Here is an 18,553-nt window from a genome sequence, read left to right on the forward strand (position 1 = left end):
TCATGAGGGCTTGTTTTAAATAATAATGTGTACAGTGGTGCCTCGCTTAGCGAGTGCACCGTATAGCGATGTTTCCGTATAGCGATCCCTTTTTCGGGATCGCTATACGGAAACATACCCGATCTTCGCAATGTTCGGCGGCTCCAAAATGGGCACCGGAAGCCCGGAAATGGCTGCCGGCAGCCGTTTTCACGCCCTGCCCTCGCTTAGCGAGGGCGCGAAAATGGCTGCCGGCAAGGGGAATCCTCGCTGAACGGGTAAGTAAGCAAGGTATTGGAACGCATTAAACTAAGTTTAATGCGTTTCAATACGTTTTCCCTACCCGTTTAGCGACGATTCCGCATAGCGAGGGTTAATCCGGAACGGATTAACCTCGCTATGCGGGGCACCACTGGTATTTATATTTCAAGTAATGGAATGGAGTTTCCTTCCAATGTTATTTTCAAAATAAAACCATTGTTAATCCTACCTAGAGGTACTTACTATTACCAATGATACATTTTCCATGATGTGCTTTGATCAGTGTAATTAATAATAACTGTGAGCCATCAAATCAATTTGGACTTATGGTGACCCTTTCCAGTGTTTTCTAGTGAGTACTCAGAAGTGGTTTATCAGTTCCTTCTTTTGGGATTGCCCTGGCACCGCGCAGCTTGCCCATGATTGCTCAGGCTGGCTCTTCTCACAGGAGGCACAGTGGGGAAGACACGCCAAAATCATCAGTGTCTGTCATAGGGGTGTGCATGGGGAAAGCCTCCAGATTAAATTTGTTTTGGGTTCTTCCAGGGGGGGGAATTGTGCCTCATTTCTTTTCTGGATTTTCAGGTACTGGCTCTTTTCATTAAATATGAAATGGAACAGCTCTTTTTTTTGTTTCATTTTCCCCACTCACACCAAAATAAAAACTATAGCATGGGAGGAGGAGAATTTTTGGCAAAGGGAGTGAGAGACAATAAAACAAGATAGTCAAAATGGCAGGAAGTGTATGTGTGTGGGGGGAGGAAGGAGTGGCACATGGAAACCCCCTACACCAACTCCTCACAAGTGCAACACTCAACTCCAGCTGATTTGTTTTCTTCTGCTTCTGCCACTGGGAAGGTGCCCACTGCTGGAACCACTGCCACCGCCTCCTCCTCCTATTCATTTTTGCAGCATGCAAGTCCACAAACAGGTACTTCTTCCTCCCTCCCCTTGTAGTCACAAATGCCAAAGGCACTGGGAAAGCCTCAAAGCCAAAGGCAATGGGATTGCCTGAAGGAGGGTGCATCCCAGAGGCAAAGCACCAGCGCTCCCAGGGCAAAGGCTTTGCTTTTGCAATTTTCAGGCATCTCTGTGTGTGTGTGTGTGTGTGTGTGTGTGTGTGTGTGTGTGTGTGTGTGTGTGTGTGTGTGTGTGGTGTGTGCGTGTGCGTGTGCACGTGCGTGTGCGTGTGCGTGTGCGTGTGCGTGTGTGTGAGAGAGCGTTGTGTGTTTGCAGGTATACACGTGTGCATGGAAAAAAGTGGCAGCAGTAGCAGTAATTTCAAGCTGAGTAGTGAAATGAGAAGGTGACTGAGGTGACACTGGGGCTTTGTAGGGCTTCATTGTCTTCATGAAGTTGGAAGGCAACACAATCGTGCTGGAGCAAAGAAAGAGCACCACATAATCCTCCTCACTGGATCCCAGCCATTTCAGGCCCTTTAACCAGTTCGAGAATGCCCCACTGCCCGCTTCTGGACATTCTCATTTGTTGCTCTTAGCAGACCTTGGAATGCTGTCTGAGTAAACATTTCATGAGCAATTTGACACAAAGGGCAAATGAAAGAAGGAAATCAAAACTTTTATGGCCCTCTCTTTCATTAAAGCATTTATTTATTTAATATAATTTATAGGCTGCCTTTCGCCTGATGAGAGGTTAAGAGGTTCTCTGTTGGGAATCAGTAAAAAAAAAACAAACCCTGAAAATGAAAGTAAAAATGTCTCTTGTGCCCCTTCCATTTCAGGTTAACCCAAAAGTCCTGCTGTATAAAACCAATACAATTTTCAGTTTGTTGAGTTTATTCTTCATAATATATCTATGTTTCTACCTAACAGCATTCTGTACTGGCATTAATGGCAATACTGTATATCCATTATCATTTATGTATACGTATATCCAATAAACATAGTACTATATATTTGCTTTCAGCAGTATGTGGACCAAGAACTCCCAGAAGTAGAAGCTGGATTTCGAAGGGGCAGAGGAACTAGAGACCAAATTGTTAACATGTGCTGGATTATGGAGAAAGCCAGAGAGTTCCAGAAAAACATCTACTTCTGCTTCATTGACTATGCAAAAGCCTTTGACTCTGTCGACCACAACAAACTATGGCATGTCCTTAAAGAAATGGGAGTGCCTCACCACCTTGTCTATCTCTTGAGAAATCTATACGTGGGACAAGAAGCAACAGTTAGAACTTGATATAGAACTACTGATTGGTTCAAAATCGGGAAAGGAGTACGACAAGGCTGTATATTGTCCCCCTACTTATTTAACTTATATGCAGAATACATCATGCAAAAGGCAGGACTATAGGAATCCCAAACCGGAATTAAGATTGCCAGAAGAAATATCAACAACCTCAGATATGCAGATGATACCACTCTGATGGCAGAAAGTGAGGGGGAATTAAAGAACCTCGTAATGAGGGTGAAAGAGGAGAGTGCAAAAAATGGTCTGAAGCTCTCTCTATAAAAAAAAACCCTAAGATCATTGTCCCATCACCTCCTGGCAGATAGAAGGGGAAGATATGGAAGTAGTGACAGATTTTATTTTCTTGGGCTCCGTTATCACTGCAGATGGTGACAGCAGCCATGAAATTAAAAGACGCCTGCTTCTTGGGAGGAAAGCGATGATAAACCTCGACAGCATCTTAAAAAGCAGAGACATCACCTTGCCAACAAAAGTCCGAATAGTCAAAGTTGTGGTTTTTCCAGTAGCAATGTATGGAAGTGAGAGCTGGACCATAAAGAAGACTGACTGCAGAAGAATTGATGCTTCTGAATTGTGGTGCTAGAGGAGACTCTTGAGAGTCCCTTGGACTGCGAAGAGAACATACCTATCCATTTTGAAAGAAATCAGCCCTGAGTGCTCACTGGAAGGACAGATCCTGAAACTGAGACTCCAATACTTTGGCCATCTCATGAGAAGAAAAGACTCCCTAGAAAAGACCTTGATGCTGAGAGAGCGTGAGGGCAAGAGGAGAAGGGGACGACCGAAGACGAGATGGTTGGACAGTGTCATCGAAGCGACCAACATGAATTTGACCCAACTCTGGGAGGCAATGGAAGACAGGACGGCCTGGCGTGCTCTGGTCCATGGGGTCACGAAGAGTCGGACACGACTTAACGACTAAACAACGACAACAACATATATTTGCTATATATGCTACTGCTGTATATATTTTAGGATTAGCTGTAAGTAATAACTATGTGCTGTTAAGTTGAATTCCTATGTTCAAGGGAAGAGAAAAGATTAGGTGGACGACTGATGAACTTTTGAATTTTTTATTGACAAGCAAGAACTAAATGTAAAGGGTGACAGAAATGGAGTTTAAATTTTAAATGCAGTTTTTCAGCAACTCAGTACAAGAGGAACTAATAACTAGTGCAAAGAAAAGAAGAAAGAAAGAAAAACAAGCAGTCTCTTCCAGAAGATCCAAGAACTCCAAGGGGAATTTAAATTTAGATTAAGGATTCTGCAGATCGACAGGATTATATATTATCGGATCAAGATAAAATAAAGAGAATGTGGAAACAATATACTGAAGAACTCTACAGATGAGATACGATGACAAATTCCTTTGAAGAAGAATCCTGTGATGAAGAAACTGCTGTTTTAGAAGGTGAAAGCTGCTCTCAGAGCAATTGAAGTAAATCACCGGGGGTAGATGGAATACCAATGCAACTGTTTCAAGTTACAGAGAGTATATCTATCAAATTCCTAATATGAATATACCAAGAGATGTGGGAAACAAAGCAATGGTCTGCATACTGGAAAAGTTCAATACCCATTTCAGTCCTGAACAGAGGAAATACTAAATTATTACATTGATTTGCTATGCAATGAGGCTGCTGCTCAAGATTTTGCAACAAACACTTCAGTGAGAAATCATGATGGAAGTTTAGGTTGCATTTTATCTCCTTATCTATTCTAACTTTAGGCAAGCCATTGTTCAAAGATGTGAATTAGATTTATATGATTCAGATACAAAAAGCAAGATTAGATTCAGTGAAGGAAGAGTGAAAATTGAAACATCAATAATTTAAGATGTGCAGATAGACACCGTACTACTAGTGGAAAACCAGTGTCTTGAAATGGCTACTGAGTTAAATAAAGAGAATGAAATTGGAACGGAACATTGAGAAGACGAATGTTATATATTTTGAATGTTGGCAGTGTCGAAATTAAGATAAAGATTTTCTGTATTTTTGTTCCATAATTAACACAGATTGAGACTGGAGACAAGATATTTGAGATCTGGAGTGATAGCTGTGACAGATAGCCTCAGTGTTTTCCCTATCACTGATTGAAATCCTTTTCTGTAACTTATGCTGCGTAAGGCTGATGACATCATCAGCTCCAGCAATTTTTCATAGATTAAAATATTTCTTATCTCCCCCCCCCAAAAAAAAGTTCCCCAAGATCCCATAGAATCTCTTGCATTGTTGAGAAGCCATTGGGGGCTGAGGGATAGGGCTGGTGTCTTACATTTTTTTTAAATCATTGCCACCAGTGAAATCATCCAGGCAAAAAGATTTTTGGACATTGAAGATTACTTCTGATCCCGTAGCCCTCAACATTTTCCCAGGATGGAAGAGATCCCATGGGAGCCATGGGACATCTGACAGGGGTTGGAATTGGAAAGGTTTATTTTTGAAAAATTGCTGTGGCTGATGGCATCATCAGCTTTACATGGCACAGCTCCATAAACAGGATTTCAGCCATTGGTTCTTTAACCCAGCAAATCATGGTCCTTGAAAGGCTGAAGGAGCTGGAGCGTGAATGAGAGGGGGTAGTGTGTAAGGGTTTGAAAGTTGATGGCTTGGAGTTTGGTTTTAAAGTGTGTGAGCATTAGGGCAGTGAATGTGGCTGGACCAAGAGAAAGTTGTTTAAATATTTGAAAAGAAGAGAAAAGCTTGTAGCTAGGTTATCGTGCTTGTGTAAATTAAAAATATTGAAATTCAGAAGTCCAAATCCAAATGCAACAGCATAGGTAGCTACAGTGGACAATTCAACTTGCATCTTGTTTATGTTCACTTGATAGCCATACAAATAAACTGTTGGTGCTCATGTTAACAAATGCCTTTGCATGCCTTTGAATTTTGGAACGAAAGATTCCTGCTATGCCATTATATAAAACCTTAGAGACACAACTCTGAAGGCAGTCTTACATTTGTTTATGATGTCCCTGTCTTGAGTTAGAGGCTGGGAAATATAGTGGGCATTGTACTATAGGGGAACAGGAAGATGTTAAGCCAGAAGATTGACCTCAGCTGTGCTTGTGTGTCACAGGACAGCTATGGAGGAACTAAAAAAAAATCCCTTATGATGTGCCACTGAGATCAAGACCAAGATACTGTAATTTCTGATGTTGTATTTCTGTTTACTGTGTGTGGATGTGAAACCTGGACAGTGAAGAAAGGTGACCAAAAAAAAAATTATTCAGAATATGGTTTCAAGGGGATGTTTACAAATACCATGAACCATAACAAAGATAAATAAGTGTGTGCTAGATCAAATCAAGCTGGGATTGTCCCTAGAAACAGAAATGACTGAACTAAGACTATTGTGCTTCGGGCATGTTATGAGAAGACAAGACTCAGTGAAAAAGGCAATAATGGTAACAAAAGTTGAAGGCAGCAAAAATATAGGAAATCTGGATATGATGTGGATTGACTCGGTAAGGAAGCCAAGGCTTTTTATTAGTAAAACCTGAGCACTGGACCTTCTGGAAATAATTCTGTCAAGTTGCCATAAACCAGATGCAAATTGACCACACATAAATTGATTCGGACTTCTGATGATCCTTCCCAGTGTTTTTAAATTAGAAAACACTAAAAATGGTTTATCAGTCCCTCCTTCTGGTGGCAGATGGGCCATGCAGCGTACCCAAGACTGCACAAGCAACTTTTCTCTCAGGAGTCAGAGTGGGAAATCAAACCCTTCTTCCTGAGTCTGCAGACGAGTCATTCCAACCTGCTGAGCTATGCAGCCAACTTTAGGCTGCAGAATTCTATTTAAGAGGTAAACTTTATGGCTATAATATATTCCAGTGAAGATATTACAAATGTTTTGTGTAAGGAAATATAAAACTCTATCCTATACATGTGTACTAAAAAAAAGTCTCACAGACTTCAAGGCTACGGAGTAGCTGCAAATAATACTGCAAGATTATAAGCACTATTGATTTGCAAGCTAGTGTGAGAGTTTGGTTTGATAAAGGGAATTATATGAAATAGCAAAATAATAATCTGACACACTAAACACAATAAAATTGTGTCACTTCAGTGATAGTTGTATTTGTAGGGTTCTAGTTTTTGCATGCACTCTTTTCATCTTACTGCTACTTATTCAGTGACTGTAGACACAACAGCTGCATTTTTAAGTACACATTTTCTTTTAAATGTGTGCTTTGTCTCTTGCACTCACTGTTTTACATAAAATTTTGTCAGGTGAAACTAATTAGCTCCTTAGGAAATAACAAATTTAGATTAAAAGCCAAACAAACGTGTATTTTATAGCACATGTTACTTTTATTTTCTAGTATTTGTTATTCAAGTCACTGCCTCTATCTGTCTAAAGACAATCAAGAAAATCTGGCTTGTTTATTGTTAATTTCTTAAGAAAAATTAGACACTTCGCCCGTTTTTATTCTACAGAATGAGGTATGATGGAGCCACTGGGTAGTTTTACTGCATGAAGCATACATAAAATTAATCAATATTGTGCAGTAGAATTCATCTGTTCTGACAAGCAAGCCCTTTTCTTCTGAAGTTAGAGGAATTCCCAATCCTTAAATAAAGTAAAAAGGTCTGCTCTATCTAGTAGATGGGATAAAATATGCCTTGCTCTTGTACAGGCCAACTTCCGGTGATTAGCCTAAATTTTTGGACCCCTAAAAGTTGAACAGTTACAGGAGGGGGTCCTTTGCAACCAACAATGAGGTCTGGTTAACCACTGTTAACTTACTCAGTGGGGTTGTTCCAGGGCAGACCACCACAATTTAAAAAAAAAGTGTTTTACTAGAATAATTGGGGGGGGCGCAATTGGGCTAATATATGAGTTTACTTTGCATTATAATGCTTTCTAATTAAACTTGGGTTCACATATGTGCTACGTTCACTCTCTGTGTATATGTTTTGCTCCTCTAGTCAAATTAAAACTTTCGATAGGTTTTGTAGCTTATTACAGCATCAGTACATTGAATGGTCAGGATACAGTACCATTATTATTATTTTCTGTTTAAGTCAAAGTTGAGGGGGTTTTTTTAGATCTTGTCCTCATCTGACATTTGGATCTCTATGCCAGCTAATTGTGACCATAGGTAAAGGTAAAGGTTCTCCTTGACATTTAGTCCAGTCGTGTGTGACTCTAGGGGGAGGTGCTCATCCCTGTTTCCAAGCTGTAGAGCCAGCGTTTGTTTGAAGACAGTTTCTGTGGGCATGTGGCCAGTATGACTAGACATGGAATACCGTTACATTCCCACCATGGTGGTACCTATTTATCTACTCATATTTGCATGCTTTCGAACTGCTAGGTTGGCAGGAGCTGGGACAGGTGACGGGAGCTCACTCCGTTGCATGGATTTACAACTGCTGGTCTTCTGACCATGCAGCACAGAGGCTTCTGCTGTTTAACCCGCAGCGCCACCACTTCCCTCAATTATGACAATGCTTGCAGCCAATTGGCAGGCAGGTGCATAAATTACTTAATCAGGATTAAATATTAACCTGATAGCTCCCTAACAGACAATGTCATCCATCATCATTCTGCTAGGATGCTTCTGTGTGTCTGGTCAGAACCAACCAGCAAAGCAGGTAGAATTTGAATGGGGGAAAATAAAATCATTAGTTTGAGATTTTCAGATCTTCAGTCCTTGTTATCAACATGTTGTTTTCGGAGTATAATTATGCCATATAAGAAGCTTGTTGCAAATAAAAGAAATGGATCCCACCATACAGTGACATTAGATTGTTCCTAGCTTAGCCTATGGGCTCAATTAATGCTGAAATTTTAGACATTTTTCTAACTCCCAAGCTATCATAACCTTCCACCATCCCAGCAGCATCCTTCTTACATTGTGTCTTTACATCCCAGCATATCTCCTGATATTACAACATTGTATGCTGAAACAATGTAACATAGCGAGGACTTAAAATCAGCCTCCACCTCTCTCCTTTTTCTTTGCTGCTTATTTTAACATTTCATCTTGTGAGGACATGAGATTCTTGAAAGCTTGCACATTTTTTGTGTTTTTGGGGTTGGCTTATAAAGTTTGTCACCTCAGTATAGAAGAAATACTGTCTTTTTTAATGAAAGAAGAGATAATGTGAGCATATTCATTTTTACCTTTTAAATTCACATCATAGCATTATGATTGAAAGAAAGCGGAGTTTGCATCTGCTGCCTTGCCACTAAACACATTTCCTTGGGAATATGAATCATCATGGTATCAGGTGACCATATCAGCAAATCCTCGAGCCACACGGTGCTGTTGATGAACGCCAGGTCAGTATAAAATAAAACTGCCCTCATCCATGATGTAATTCTGGATGAGGGTGCTAACCTGGCGTGCATTACTGAGACCTGGGTGGGAGAGGAGGGTGGTATCCCCCTCTCCCAGCTATGTCCGCCTGGGTACTCGGTCCAGAACCAACGTCGCTCGGAGGGTCGGGGAGATGGAGTTGCTATAGTCTATAGGAGTTCTATCTCCTTGACCAGATTTTCTATCCCTTTGAGAGGAGGTCTTGAGGGCCTGTATTGTGTGTTGGGCTCGCGAGACAGATTAGGGATTCTGTTGGTATACCGCCCACCCTGCTGCGTACCAACAGTCTCCCTGCCTGAGATGATGGAGGTAGTCTCGGACCTGGTGTTGAGGACTCCCAGGCTGTTGGTGCTGGGGGACTTCAACATCCATGCCGAGGCTGCCTTGACTGGGGTGGCTCAGGACTTCATGGCCACCATGACAACCATGGGGCTGTCTCAATGTGTCATCAGCCCGACGCATGAGAAGGGCCACACCTTGGACCTGGTTTTCTCAACGGGACTGGAAGATGGTGGTTTGGATGTGGAGGGGCTGGTTGTGACCCCATTGTCATTGTCAGAACACTTCCTGGTCAAGTTTAGTCAATTAGCTTCTTCTCCCCTCTGAAAGGGTGGGGGATCTATTAAGATGATCCGCCCTCGGAGACTAATGGATCCAGATGGATTCCTGAATGCTCTGGGGGATTATCCGTCTGATATGGTTGGCGCTCCTGTCGAAGCTCAGGTCACCCTATGGAATAAGGAGATGACCCGGGCAGTTGATACAATTGTGCCTAAGCGCCCTCTCCCTGCACGCTGAGCCCAGAAAACTCCTTGGTATACTTTTGAACTGTGGGCGATGAAGCAAAAGGGGAGACGGCTGGAGCGCAGGTGGAGGAAATCCCACTGGGAGTCTGATCGAACACGACTTAGAGCCCATTATCAGGCCTATTTCATGGCAATACGGCTGGCGAAATGGCAATATTTCTCCAGCCGTATTGATTCCTCAGAATGTCATCCGGCAGAGCTGTTTCGGGTGGTCCGGGATCTTCTTCAACCGGGAAATCCGGTGGAGGTCCCGGATCGCTGTGATGAGTTTGCCATCCATTTTGAGGGGGAAATCACTCAGATTCGCAGTGGGTTGGAACTCCACAGTTACTGCAGAATCAGAGGATGTGTCCAGTGCACCGTGCTTAGGGCAGGTATTAATGGATGATTTTCAGTTGTTGAGACCGGAGGATGTGGACAGGGTGCTTGGATCTGTCCGTTCTACCACCACTCCGCTCGACCCTTGACCATCCTGGCTAATTGGAAAATCAGCCAGGGGGGTTTGCACCTGGGTCCAGGAGACCATGAACGCCTCTTTGAGAGAGGGAGTGGTCCCTACCACCTTGAAAGAGGCGGTAATTCGACCACTCCTTAAAAAGCCTAACCTGGACCCAAGGCTTGTGGTCAACTACCGACCAGTGGCGAACCTCCCTTATTTGGGCAAAGTGTTTGAGCGGGTTGTGGCTGGGCAGCTCCAGGCGCTGCTGGATGAAACAGATTTTCTGGATCCATTTCAATCGGGTTTCAGGCTGGGTTTTGGCATGGAGACTGCCTTGGTCACCCTGTACGACGACCTTAGCCGAGAGAGAGACGGGGGATTGTGACCCTGTTGATACTCTTGGACCTCTCAGTGGCTTTTGACACCATCGACCATGGTGTCCTTCTGGATAGGCTGGCTGGGTTGGGAGTTGGGGGTACTGTTTTACGGTGGTTCCGCTCCTTCCTGGCTGACCGTGTCCAGAGGATGGTGCTGGGGGACAGTTGCTCTGCCCCGTGGCGGTTATGTCATGGGGTTCCTCAGGGCTTGATACTGTCCCCCATGCTGTTCAACATCTACATGAAACCGCTGGGAGAGGTCATCAGGAGGTTTGGGCTGAGGAGTCAGCAATATGCTGACGATACTCAGCTCTACCTCTCGTTTTCCACCAATCCAGGTGAGGCAGTTTCTGTGCTGAACTCATGTCTGGACCTGATAATGGACTGGATGAGGGTTAATAAATTGAAACTCAGTCCAGACAAGATGGAAGTGCTGTTAGTGGGTGCTTCACTGGACAGGCTGGAGGGCCATTTCCCTGCCCTGAATGGGGTTACACTCTCCCTAAGGTACAGGGTCCGCAGCTTGGGGGTGCTCCTGGACCCCAGTCTAACACTGGAAGCCCAGGTGGACTCAGTGGCCGGGGCGCCTTCCTTCAGCTGCGGAAATTATACCAGCTATGGCCCTACCTGGATGAGTGGAGTCTCATGACAGTTACACACGCACTGGTAACATCCTGCATAGATTACTGCAATGTGCTCTATGTGGGGCTGCCTTTGAAGACGGTCTGGCGACCGCAACTGGTCCAGAATCGAGCTGCGCGGCTGGTGAGTGGGAACATATCAAGCCGATTCTGTATAAGTTACATTGGCTACCATTTGCTGCCTGGGCCCAATTCAAAGTGCTTGTTTTGACATATAAAGCCCTAAATGGCTTGGGCCCTGGATACCTGAAGGACCGCCTCCTTCCATATGAATCTACCTGGCAGTTAAGATCTAGTCGGGGGCCCTTTTGAAAGAGCCGTCCCTCAAGGAGGTAAGAGGGATGGCTTGTAGAGAAAGGGCCTTTTTCGCAGCTGCCCCCAGACTATGGAATGCCTTCCCAACTGAGATTCGTCTGGCGCTGACACTGATGACATTTTTTCACCAGGTCAAAACCTTCCTGTTCCAGAAGGCTTTTAATTGAAATAATATTAGCTGTGGGTCCGATGGCAATTATATATATATATATATTAATTGTATTTTAATTGTTACAAGTTTTTATTGTATTTTAAATGTTGTAAGCCGCCCAGAGACCTTTGGGTAGTGTGGGTGGCATATAAATTAAATAAATAAATAAATAAATAAATTTTGTTATGAAAAAGTATATAGTTATAGTATATAATATATAGTTATTCTTTTAAATCATATTTTATCTACAACCAGACTGGCCTCTACTATAATTTTTTTTTCAACGAGAAGACAGAATGCTATGGAGAGCAGCATTAACTCTGTGGGCCCCAGCATATTTATGTTACTGCAGACGCTGTTGGCCACTGCCTCCATAACTGATGGAACTGCTGGATCTACTGACTGGCAGAAGAGATCTGTTCCTCCTCTGGTAGCTCACTTGAGGAAAGGGGGAAGTGACCTTCTCCACTGCTGCTTCTGGCCCCAGAGCACCTCTGGCGTTATTGACAAAGACGTGTAGCCTTTACAGGTTTCCTAGTGCTTTCACATATCCCCTGTAAGATCCTAAACCTTTAAACCTTTCTTAGCTATATAGAAGCTGTTCATTGTAAGGGGTGTCCTAGATTTTGGGAGAACATATAAAGTGCACCTTGTTCATGTAGCAAATCAAAGGTTTGGGTGGCTTGAAACATGGCACTTCCAGCGATATTATGTATGTCCTTGTTTTATGCAGAGAACAGGTTGGTGGGTGAGTGAAGGTCACTGTTGAGAGACATAACAGTAGTCATCAAAAGCATCCCTGTTCATATTGACAGGGATTATAGTCTTAACATATTATTTATAATATTTATAATAAGCCTCTGCATATTAAATTTTCAAAGCAAGTCACACATCAATATTAGTTTTATGTTATTATAGTCTGGAGGTATTAAAGTAAAAGAAATAGATAACCAGGCAAGCTTTATTAACTCAGTATATTGTAATGAAGCTCTGATGCAGACTCTTGAGGCTGAAGTGTCTTCTGACTGCAGCACAGAATGATGGATGTATAGCCTTTCTCTGACATGGGAGAACTGTGGCACAGAAGCATTGGTATGCTAAATAAGAAACGGCGGATGGCAGAGGCACCATTTAGAGAGGAATTACAGTGAAAGCTCAGAGAATTTTACCATCTTCAGTATTCCACCGCTGCAGTGGCGGAAAAACAAATGTACTGTACCTTTAAACAGCCTGAGCCAAGTCACTGTTGCCGAAGACAAACGGAGCTGAATGCACCTTTGCCGAAGATTAAGATGCAATTAGCATTTTTGTCTTTGTTTTTCTATCAGGATCCACAAGTGAATGACTCCATTATTTTCAGAGGGCTGTTAGCATTCTTTTTGTGTCCTGTCTCTTAGCATATTGATGGATTCCAGCTTTCTTCGTGGGAAAATTCGTGTGTTACTGTTTTTGTTTTTCTTCTGCACAGAGCTCTGCTGACAAATAATACTGCTGATCAATATTAATGATTCTACTACCACTCTCACTTTTTTTAAAAAAAAGAATTGCTAACATGAATTTACTAACATGTGGAAGATTGTAATAAGACCTGATTTATTTTCCTGGATTTTGCCCCAGGAAACTGGAGTTATAAGGTACTTAAACAAACTTAACAATCATGGCTGAAAAAGAGAGGTGAACAGATTTAGGAGGTTCTTCAGATATGATTTTTGATGGATTTATTCACTTTACCTGGAAGATTTGGGGGGCTTCTGGTAAATCACATTCACATCACCCAGAAGATTGGGTTCTCCAATCTTGCCTCTTACAAGTGCTGCTCCAGATCCCTTCAATATCGGATGGAGATTAGGAACGCAAGGGTAATAGTAAACTTTCAAAAACCTTATTGCTATAGTTTTCATGTAGCTACTATCATAGTTTTGTTTGTATTTTTGTAGCATGCAGAAATAGAATCCCAGTCTTTTAGACGCTTGACACACAAAATACTAAATCATTCATCAGAGGTTAATTATAAATCTTAGTTGTTAATTTATTTTTAATGCCATTTGTTTATTGAATTTTAAAAATAATATTTCATTTAAATACATACTGGGGTTTGTGTAATGTATACATCTTTAAAGATACATGTTTGATCAAATGAATAGATGACCTTTACAGGTTTAGCTATTTAATTTTTTACTCTTGGGATACATTGTATATTGAAATGTATAATGATTTTATTGACAGAAGAAAGAAATACTTGGGGCAAAATATTCTTGTTTTTAAATTTGCCTTCATTGGCAAGGTCATCATAAGAAGCATAATCACTGAACATCGTACATTATTAGAAGCAGTGGGATATTTATTTTTCAAAGTGAATGGATGTGTATGGATGGTTGACTAAGAGTGTCATCTTGTGTATTCTTACATGAGAGTAAACTTAGCTGAACTCAGTAGGTCTTCTTTCAGAATCAACATGTATAGGTATTTCTGTAAGAGTGAATGTGAGCATGTGGTAAAGACTGATAAATCTATTTTGCTTTTTTGCCTACTCTCTCCATGTAACATTTTCCCTGTATGCTGCAGATATTTTATATATTTCATAGAATTGATCAAAAATAATATTGATTATCAGCATGAGAATTTTGTTTATTTATTGCAGTGGCTGAATCACTTTGATATTAGAATAATCCAGCAGGTTTTGCTTGCTTTGGGCAAAACCTTCCACATTATTCAGCTATCAAAGTGATACCCTGTTATTCAGAAGAATATTAGTTTGTTATTGAAAGAGAGGGAAGTGTTTTTAAACCCCAGATGGCCTGGAAGACTCATTTGCTCAGTGTTTTATAGGACTTGCTGAGTGCAGCTGAGCCATGAAACATTTATATGAGATGGCTGGAGGAAGGGGATTGCCCCCTTGAGACTGGAACAGTTTATTAATTCTTGGAATCTGTCTTTGAAAGGATATAAGCACCACAAGGTGAATCCTCCTCCATACACTAAACAGGGACACTTCAGAAGACAGGAAAGGATATTTCAGGATGTGTTAATGGAAGTGTAGTTTATTAATATATTCACAAAGGCTTTCACAGCCAGGATCTAATGGTTGTTGTGGTTTTTTTGGGCTCTTTGGCCGTGTTCTGAAGGTAGTTCTTCCTAACGTTTCACTAGTCTCTGTGGCCGGCATCTTCAGAGGAGAGCACAGAGTGAGAGCACAGAGTGCTGTCCTCTGAAGATGCTGGCCACAGAGACTGGCGAAACGTTAGGAAGAACAACCTTCAGAACATGGCCAAAGAACCCGAAAAACCCAAACAACCGAAGTGTAGTTTATTTGACACCGGTTAGGCCTTGAGTACTGTATCCAGTTCTAGACACCATAGTTTAAGACAGATGCAGAAAAATGAACACATTGAGAGGAAAGCAACAAGGGTGACCAGGTGACTGGAAACCGAGCCCAGTAAGAAAAGATAGAAATAATTGGGCATACAGTATTTTGCCTTGAAAAAAGGAGACTGAGAAGAGATACACTTGAAACATTTGAAAGGTTGTCATACAGAGGAGGGGCAGGATATCTTTTAAGTCATCCCAGCGTGCAAGACATGTAATAGGAAGCCAGAGTTCAAGTTACTATAGGAAGCCAGATTTCGGTGGAATATCAGGAAAAACGTCCTACAATACAATGCAACAATGGAATCAATTACCTGTGGAGGTGGTGAACACTCCAGTTTTGGAAGTATTCAAGAGAAAACTAGACAACTGTCTGTCAGATAAACTTTGATTTGTATTCCTGCATTGAGCAGATGGTTGTACTCAATGGTCTTATAGGCCCCTTTCAACTCCATTATTTTGTTTCCCTCTCATCCACTGCTATATCGCAAGAGTGGTAATTCTACTCTTCTGTCTGAAGAAATTGACTTGTCTATGAAAGCTCACATTAAAATTTAGCAGCTAGACTTTAAGGTGCCACAACATTTTTGTCTTCTTGATTTTTTTCCCCTGATAGGCTATATCACTGGCACTTACTCAGAAACGTGCCTACCTGAGATGATAGGCACCTGGAATTATGCATGAGAAGGCCTTTTGAGCGATAACTCAAATATTGTGGAATACTCTCCTGATGGAGATTCCCTGAGCCTAATCTTTTATGATTTTGGGAAAATGTTAAATTTCTTATATGATCTATTTTGGTTAGGTTCAGTGCTCCCACACTTCATTCTTAAAAGTTTCTTTAAAATTGTATTGGCTTTATATTGATTGTAGTTTTGTTCAATTCTTTGCTTGTTGTAAATGGAAAAACATGGTAAAAACAAATATTACTAGGAAAAAATAATAATAACACTCAGATATGTCCTTAGTAGTCCCAATAAATTGGAGTGCACCTGCCTGATTGAAGCCGTAAGAGGGTTCTTGATAGAGGTTGGGGTTAATTTTGTTGTGGGACTTCTTCAGTTTTAGAATTGTTGTATTGGTCAATGTTTCTAACATGTAGTTATTTTTATACAAATTTGACAGGAACCCAGTAATAAACGGGTCAGGACTCTTTCTAGAGTGACATCACTAGCAAGCTTAATTCCTCCTGTCCGAGCAACGCCTTTGAAGCGATTTGGTCAGACTCTGCAGGTAAATTGTGATTATTCTTTATTTAGGTTAAAAATAAGGGATACAAAACTGTTGTGCTTTTTCTTACTGTAGACTTTTTCATTTTGTATGTTGTACATCCACATGATGGCAGAAAGTGAGGAGGAATTAAAGAACCTTGTAATGAGGGTGAAAGAGGAGAGTGCAAAAAACGGCCTGAAACTCAACATCAAAAAACTAAGATCATGGCCACTGGTCCCATCACCTCCTGGGAAATTGAAGGGGAAGATATGGAGGCAGTGACAGATTTTACTTTCTTGGGCTCCATGATCACTGCAGATGGAGACAGCAGCCACGAAATTAAAAGACGCCTGCTTCTTGGGAGGAAAGCGATGATAAACCTTGACAGCATCTTAAAAAGCAGAGACATCACCTTGCCAACAAAAGTCCGAATAGTCAAAGCTATGGTTTTTCCTGTCGTGATGTATGGATGTGAGAGCTGGATCATAAAGAAGGCTGACCGCCGAATAACTGATGCCTTTGAATTGTGGTGCTGGAGGAGGCTCTTGAGAGTCCCCTGGACTGCAAGGAGAACAAACATATCAATTCTAAAGGAAATCAACCCTGAGTGCTCACTGGAAGGACAGATCCTGAAGCTGAGGCTCCAGTATTTTTGCCATCTAATGAGAAGAGAAGACTCCTTGGAAAAGACCTTGATGTTAGGAAAGTGTGACAGCAAGAGGAGAAGGGGATGACAGAGGATGAGATGGTTGGACAGTGTCATCGAAGCAACCAAGATGAATTTGACACAACTACGGGAAGCAGTGGAAGATAGGAGGGCCTGTCGTGCTCTGGTCCAAGGAGTCACGAAGAGTCGGACACGACTAAATGATGACATCCACATGTAGATACAGAAAAAGAATAATACATGTTTAAGGCAGAGACTCCTCCCACCCTATTTGTAGTGATGACTCCTCCTAGGCAAGGTGTGCAAAGAGAGAGAGTGTGACAGAGTTTTATTTTAGATGACAGGTAAAAATATTGACACTTGCATCCAATGCTTGTTTTGTTGTTATTGTTGCATTTGTTAATGTTCTATTTGCTTTTAACTAATGTTTCGTTCTTAAATATTTATTTTAGCTTAATTTTTGCCTCAAAATAAATGATAAAAAGATTGAAATGTTTTAAAATAAATAATTTTAAATAATTGCCACTCTTTTTACAAAAGAATCTGATCCATTGATTTACACAGTTTTGTGAGGGCTCATAACAACCTTTCTTTTACAAACTGTACTGCCTGCTCTTAAAAGGGATATAGCTTTGATCTAGAACTTGCCACCAGATGTACCTACACTTGCCTATGATCATCTGACATCACATTCATTATGTCAGCCCTCTTCCCCTTGGCATTTATCACTACTGTGCTATTTGACAAATGGGCTAGCAAAGCAAGCATCGCTAGGCGATAGAGGAATAACAGCAAGAAGCTGTACTATTGTAGTCTTTTTGACATTTGCATTCGTGTATCAGTGCTAAATCATATAAAAAGTTCAAAATATTTAACAAAGGCTATTGTCGTTTGGGCACATCCTGAAAAGACAAAACTTCCTAGGAAAAAACAGTAATGCCTTGAAAGGTGAAAGGCAGCAGGAAAAGAGACAGATAACATATGAGATGGATTAACTTAATGACAGAAGCTGTGGCTTTGAATTTGCAACAGCTGGTTGGACATTTGAAGGTCAGTCAGTCATACTTCACCATAAATCTGAGGTGACCCGATAGTGCATAAGAACCATCAATGTATTTGATACATTACACTCCTAAAATGTAGCAATCCCATTTGGAGAGTACTGTAAAGGCAGTGACAGCATATATTTTGTAGATAGGTACAGACGTGCACTATGGAACACTTAAATTTATCAAGTGCTTTCTGTATTGGTAACAGCTGGTAGTCAACAACATGCAGCTTTGCCATGTCATTGGGAACTTCTTGTAAATTCTCAAAATGTTTGCTTTTGCAGAACTGATGTTCAGCTGCTATGAAATGAGAATCTACTCTCTCTCTCTCTCTCTGACCTGTTATAGGTTGCTTGAGTGGACTAATCATTACATTATGTTCCGCAACCACACCCAATATATCTGAAGAAACTGTATGAATCATCAGATTTCCCATTAACATGTTTTGGTATTATATCCCAAATGCTTTCTGAACTTGCTACAGTTCAGTTACAGTGGTGCCTCAACTTACGAATGCCTCTACATACGAACAATTTGACTTACAAACTGCTCCGTTCACAAAATTTTGCTTTGACTTGCAAATTGAGCTTTGACTTATGAACAAAAAAGCAGAAAAAGTGGGGAGTGGACTTTGGACTGCCAGGTACTATTATTTTAAAATGTAAAAATTGGTTTAAAAGGTGCTTGGTTTGGTTTAAAGCTGTTTGGTTTTAAAGGTGTTCTGTTTAAAAGGTGTTCGTTCCCT

At 41.3% G+C, this 18,553-nt stretch overlaps 1 protein-coding gene across 4 annotated transcripts in view; it reads left to right on the plus strand.

Annotated features, from left to right (window-relative positions):
* The window catches only part of ARHGEF3 (Rho guanine nucleotide exchange factor 3), a 160,890-nt gene that overhangs the window by 126,715 nt on the left and 15,622 nt on the right, over positions 1-18,553 (plus strand). For 3 of the 4 annotated variants that reach the window (XM_020799904.3, XM_020799906.3, XM_020799907.3), the window contains one exon: positions 16,006-16,113. In XM_020799904.3, the coding sequence (XP_020655563.2) occupies positions 16,006-16,113 (108 nt within the window). Of the gene's footprint in view, positions 1-9,593; positions 13,374-16,005; positions 16,114-18,553 lie in introns of those variants that run through there. The other variant, XM_020799905.3, reaches the window with a different exon arrangement.

The sequence above is a fragment of the Pogona vitticeps genome, chromosome 2 (assembly GCF_051106095.1).
Source record: "Pogona vitticeps strain Pit_001003342236 chromosome 2, PviZW2.1, whole genome shotgun sequence".
Taxonomy (NCBI): domain Eukaryota; kingdom Metazoa; phylum Chordata; class Lepidosauria; order Squamata; family Agamidae; genus Pogona; species Pogona vitticeps.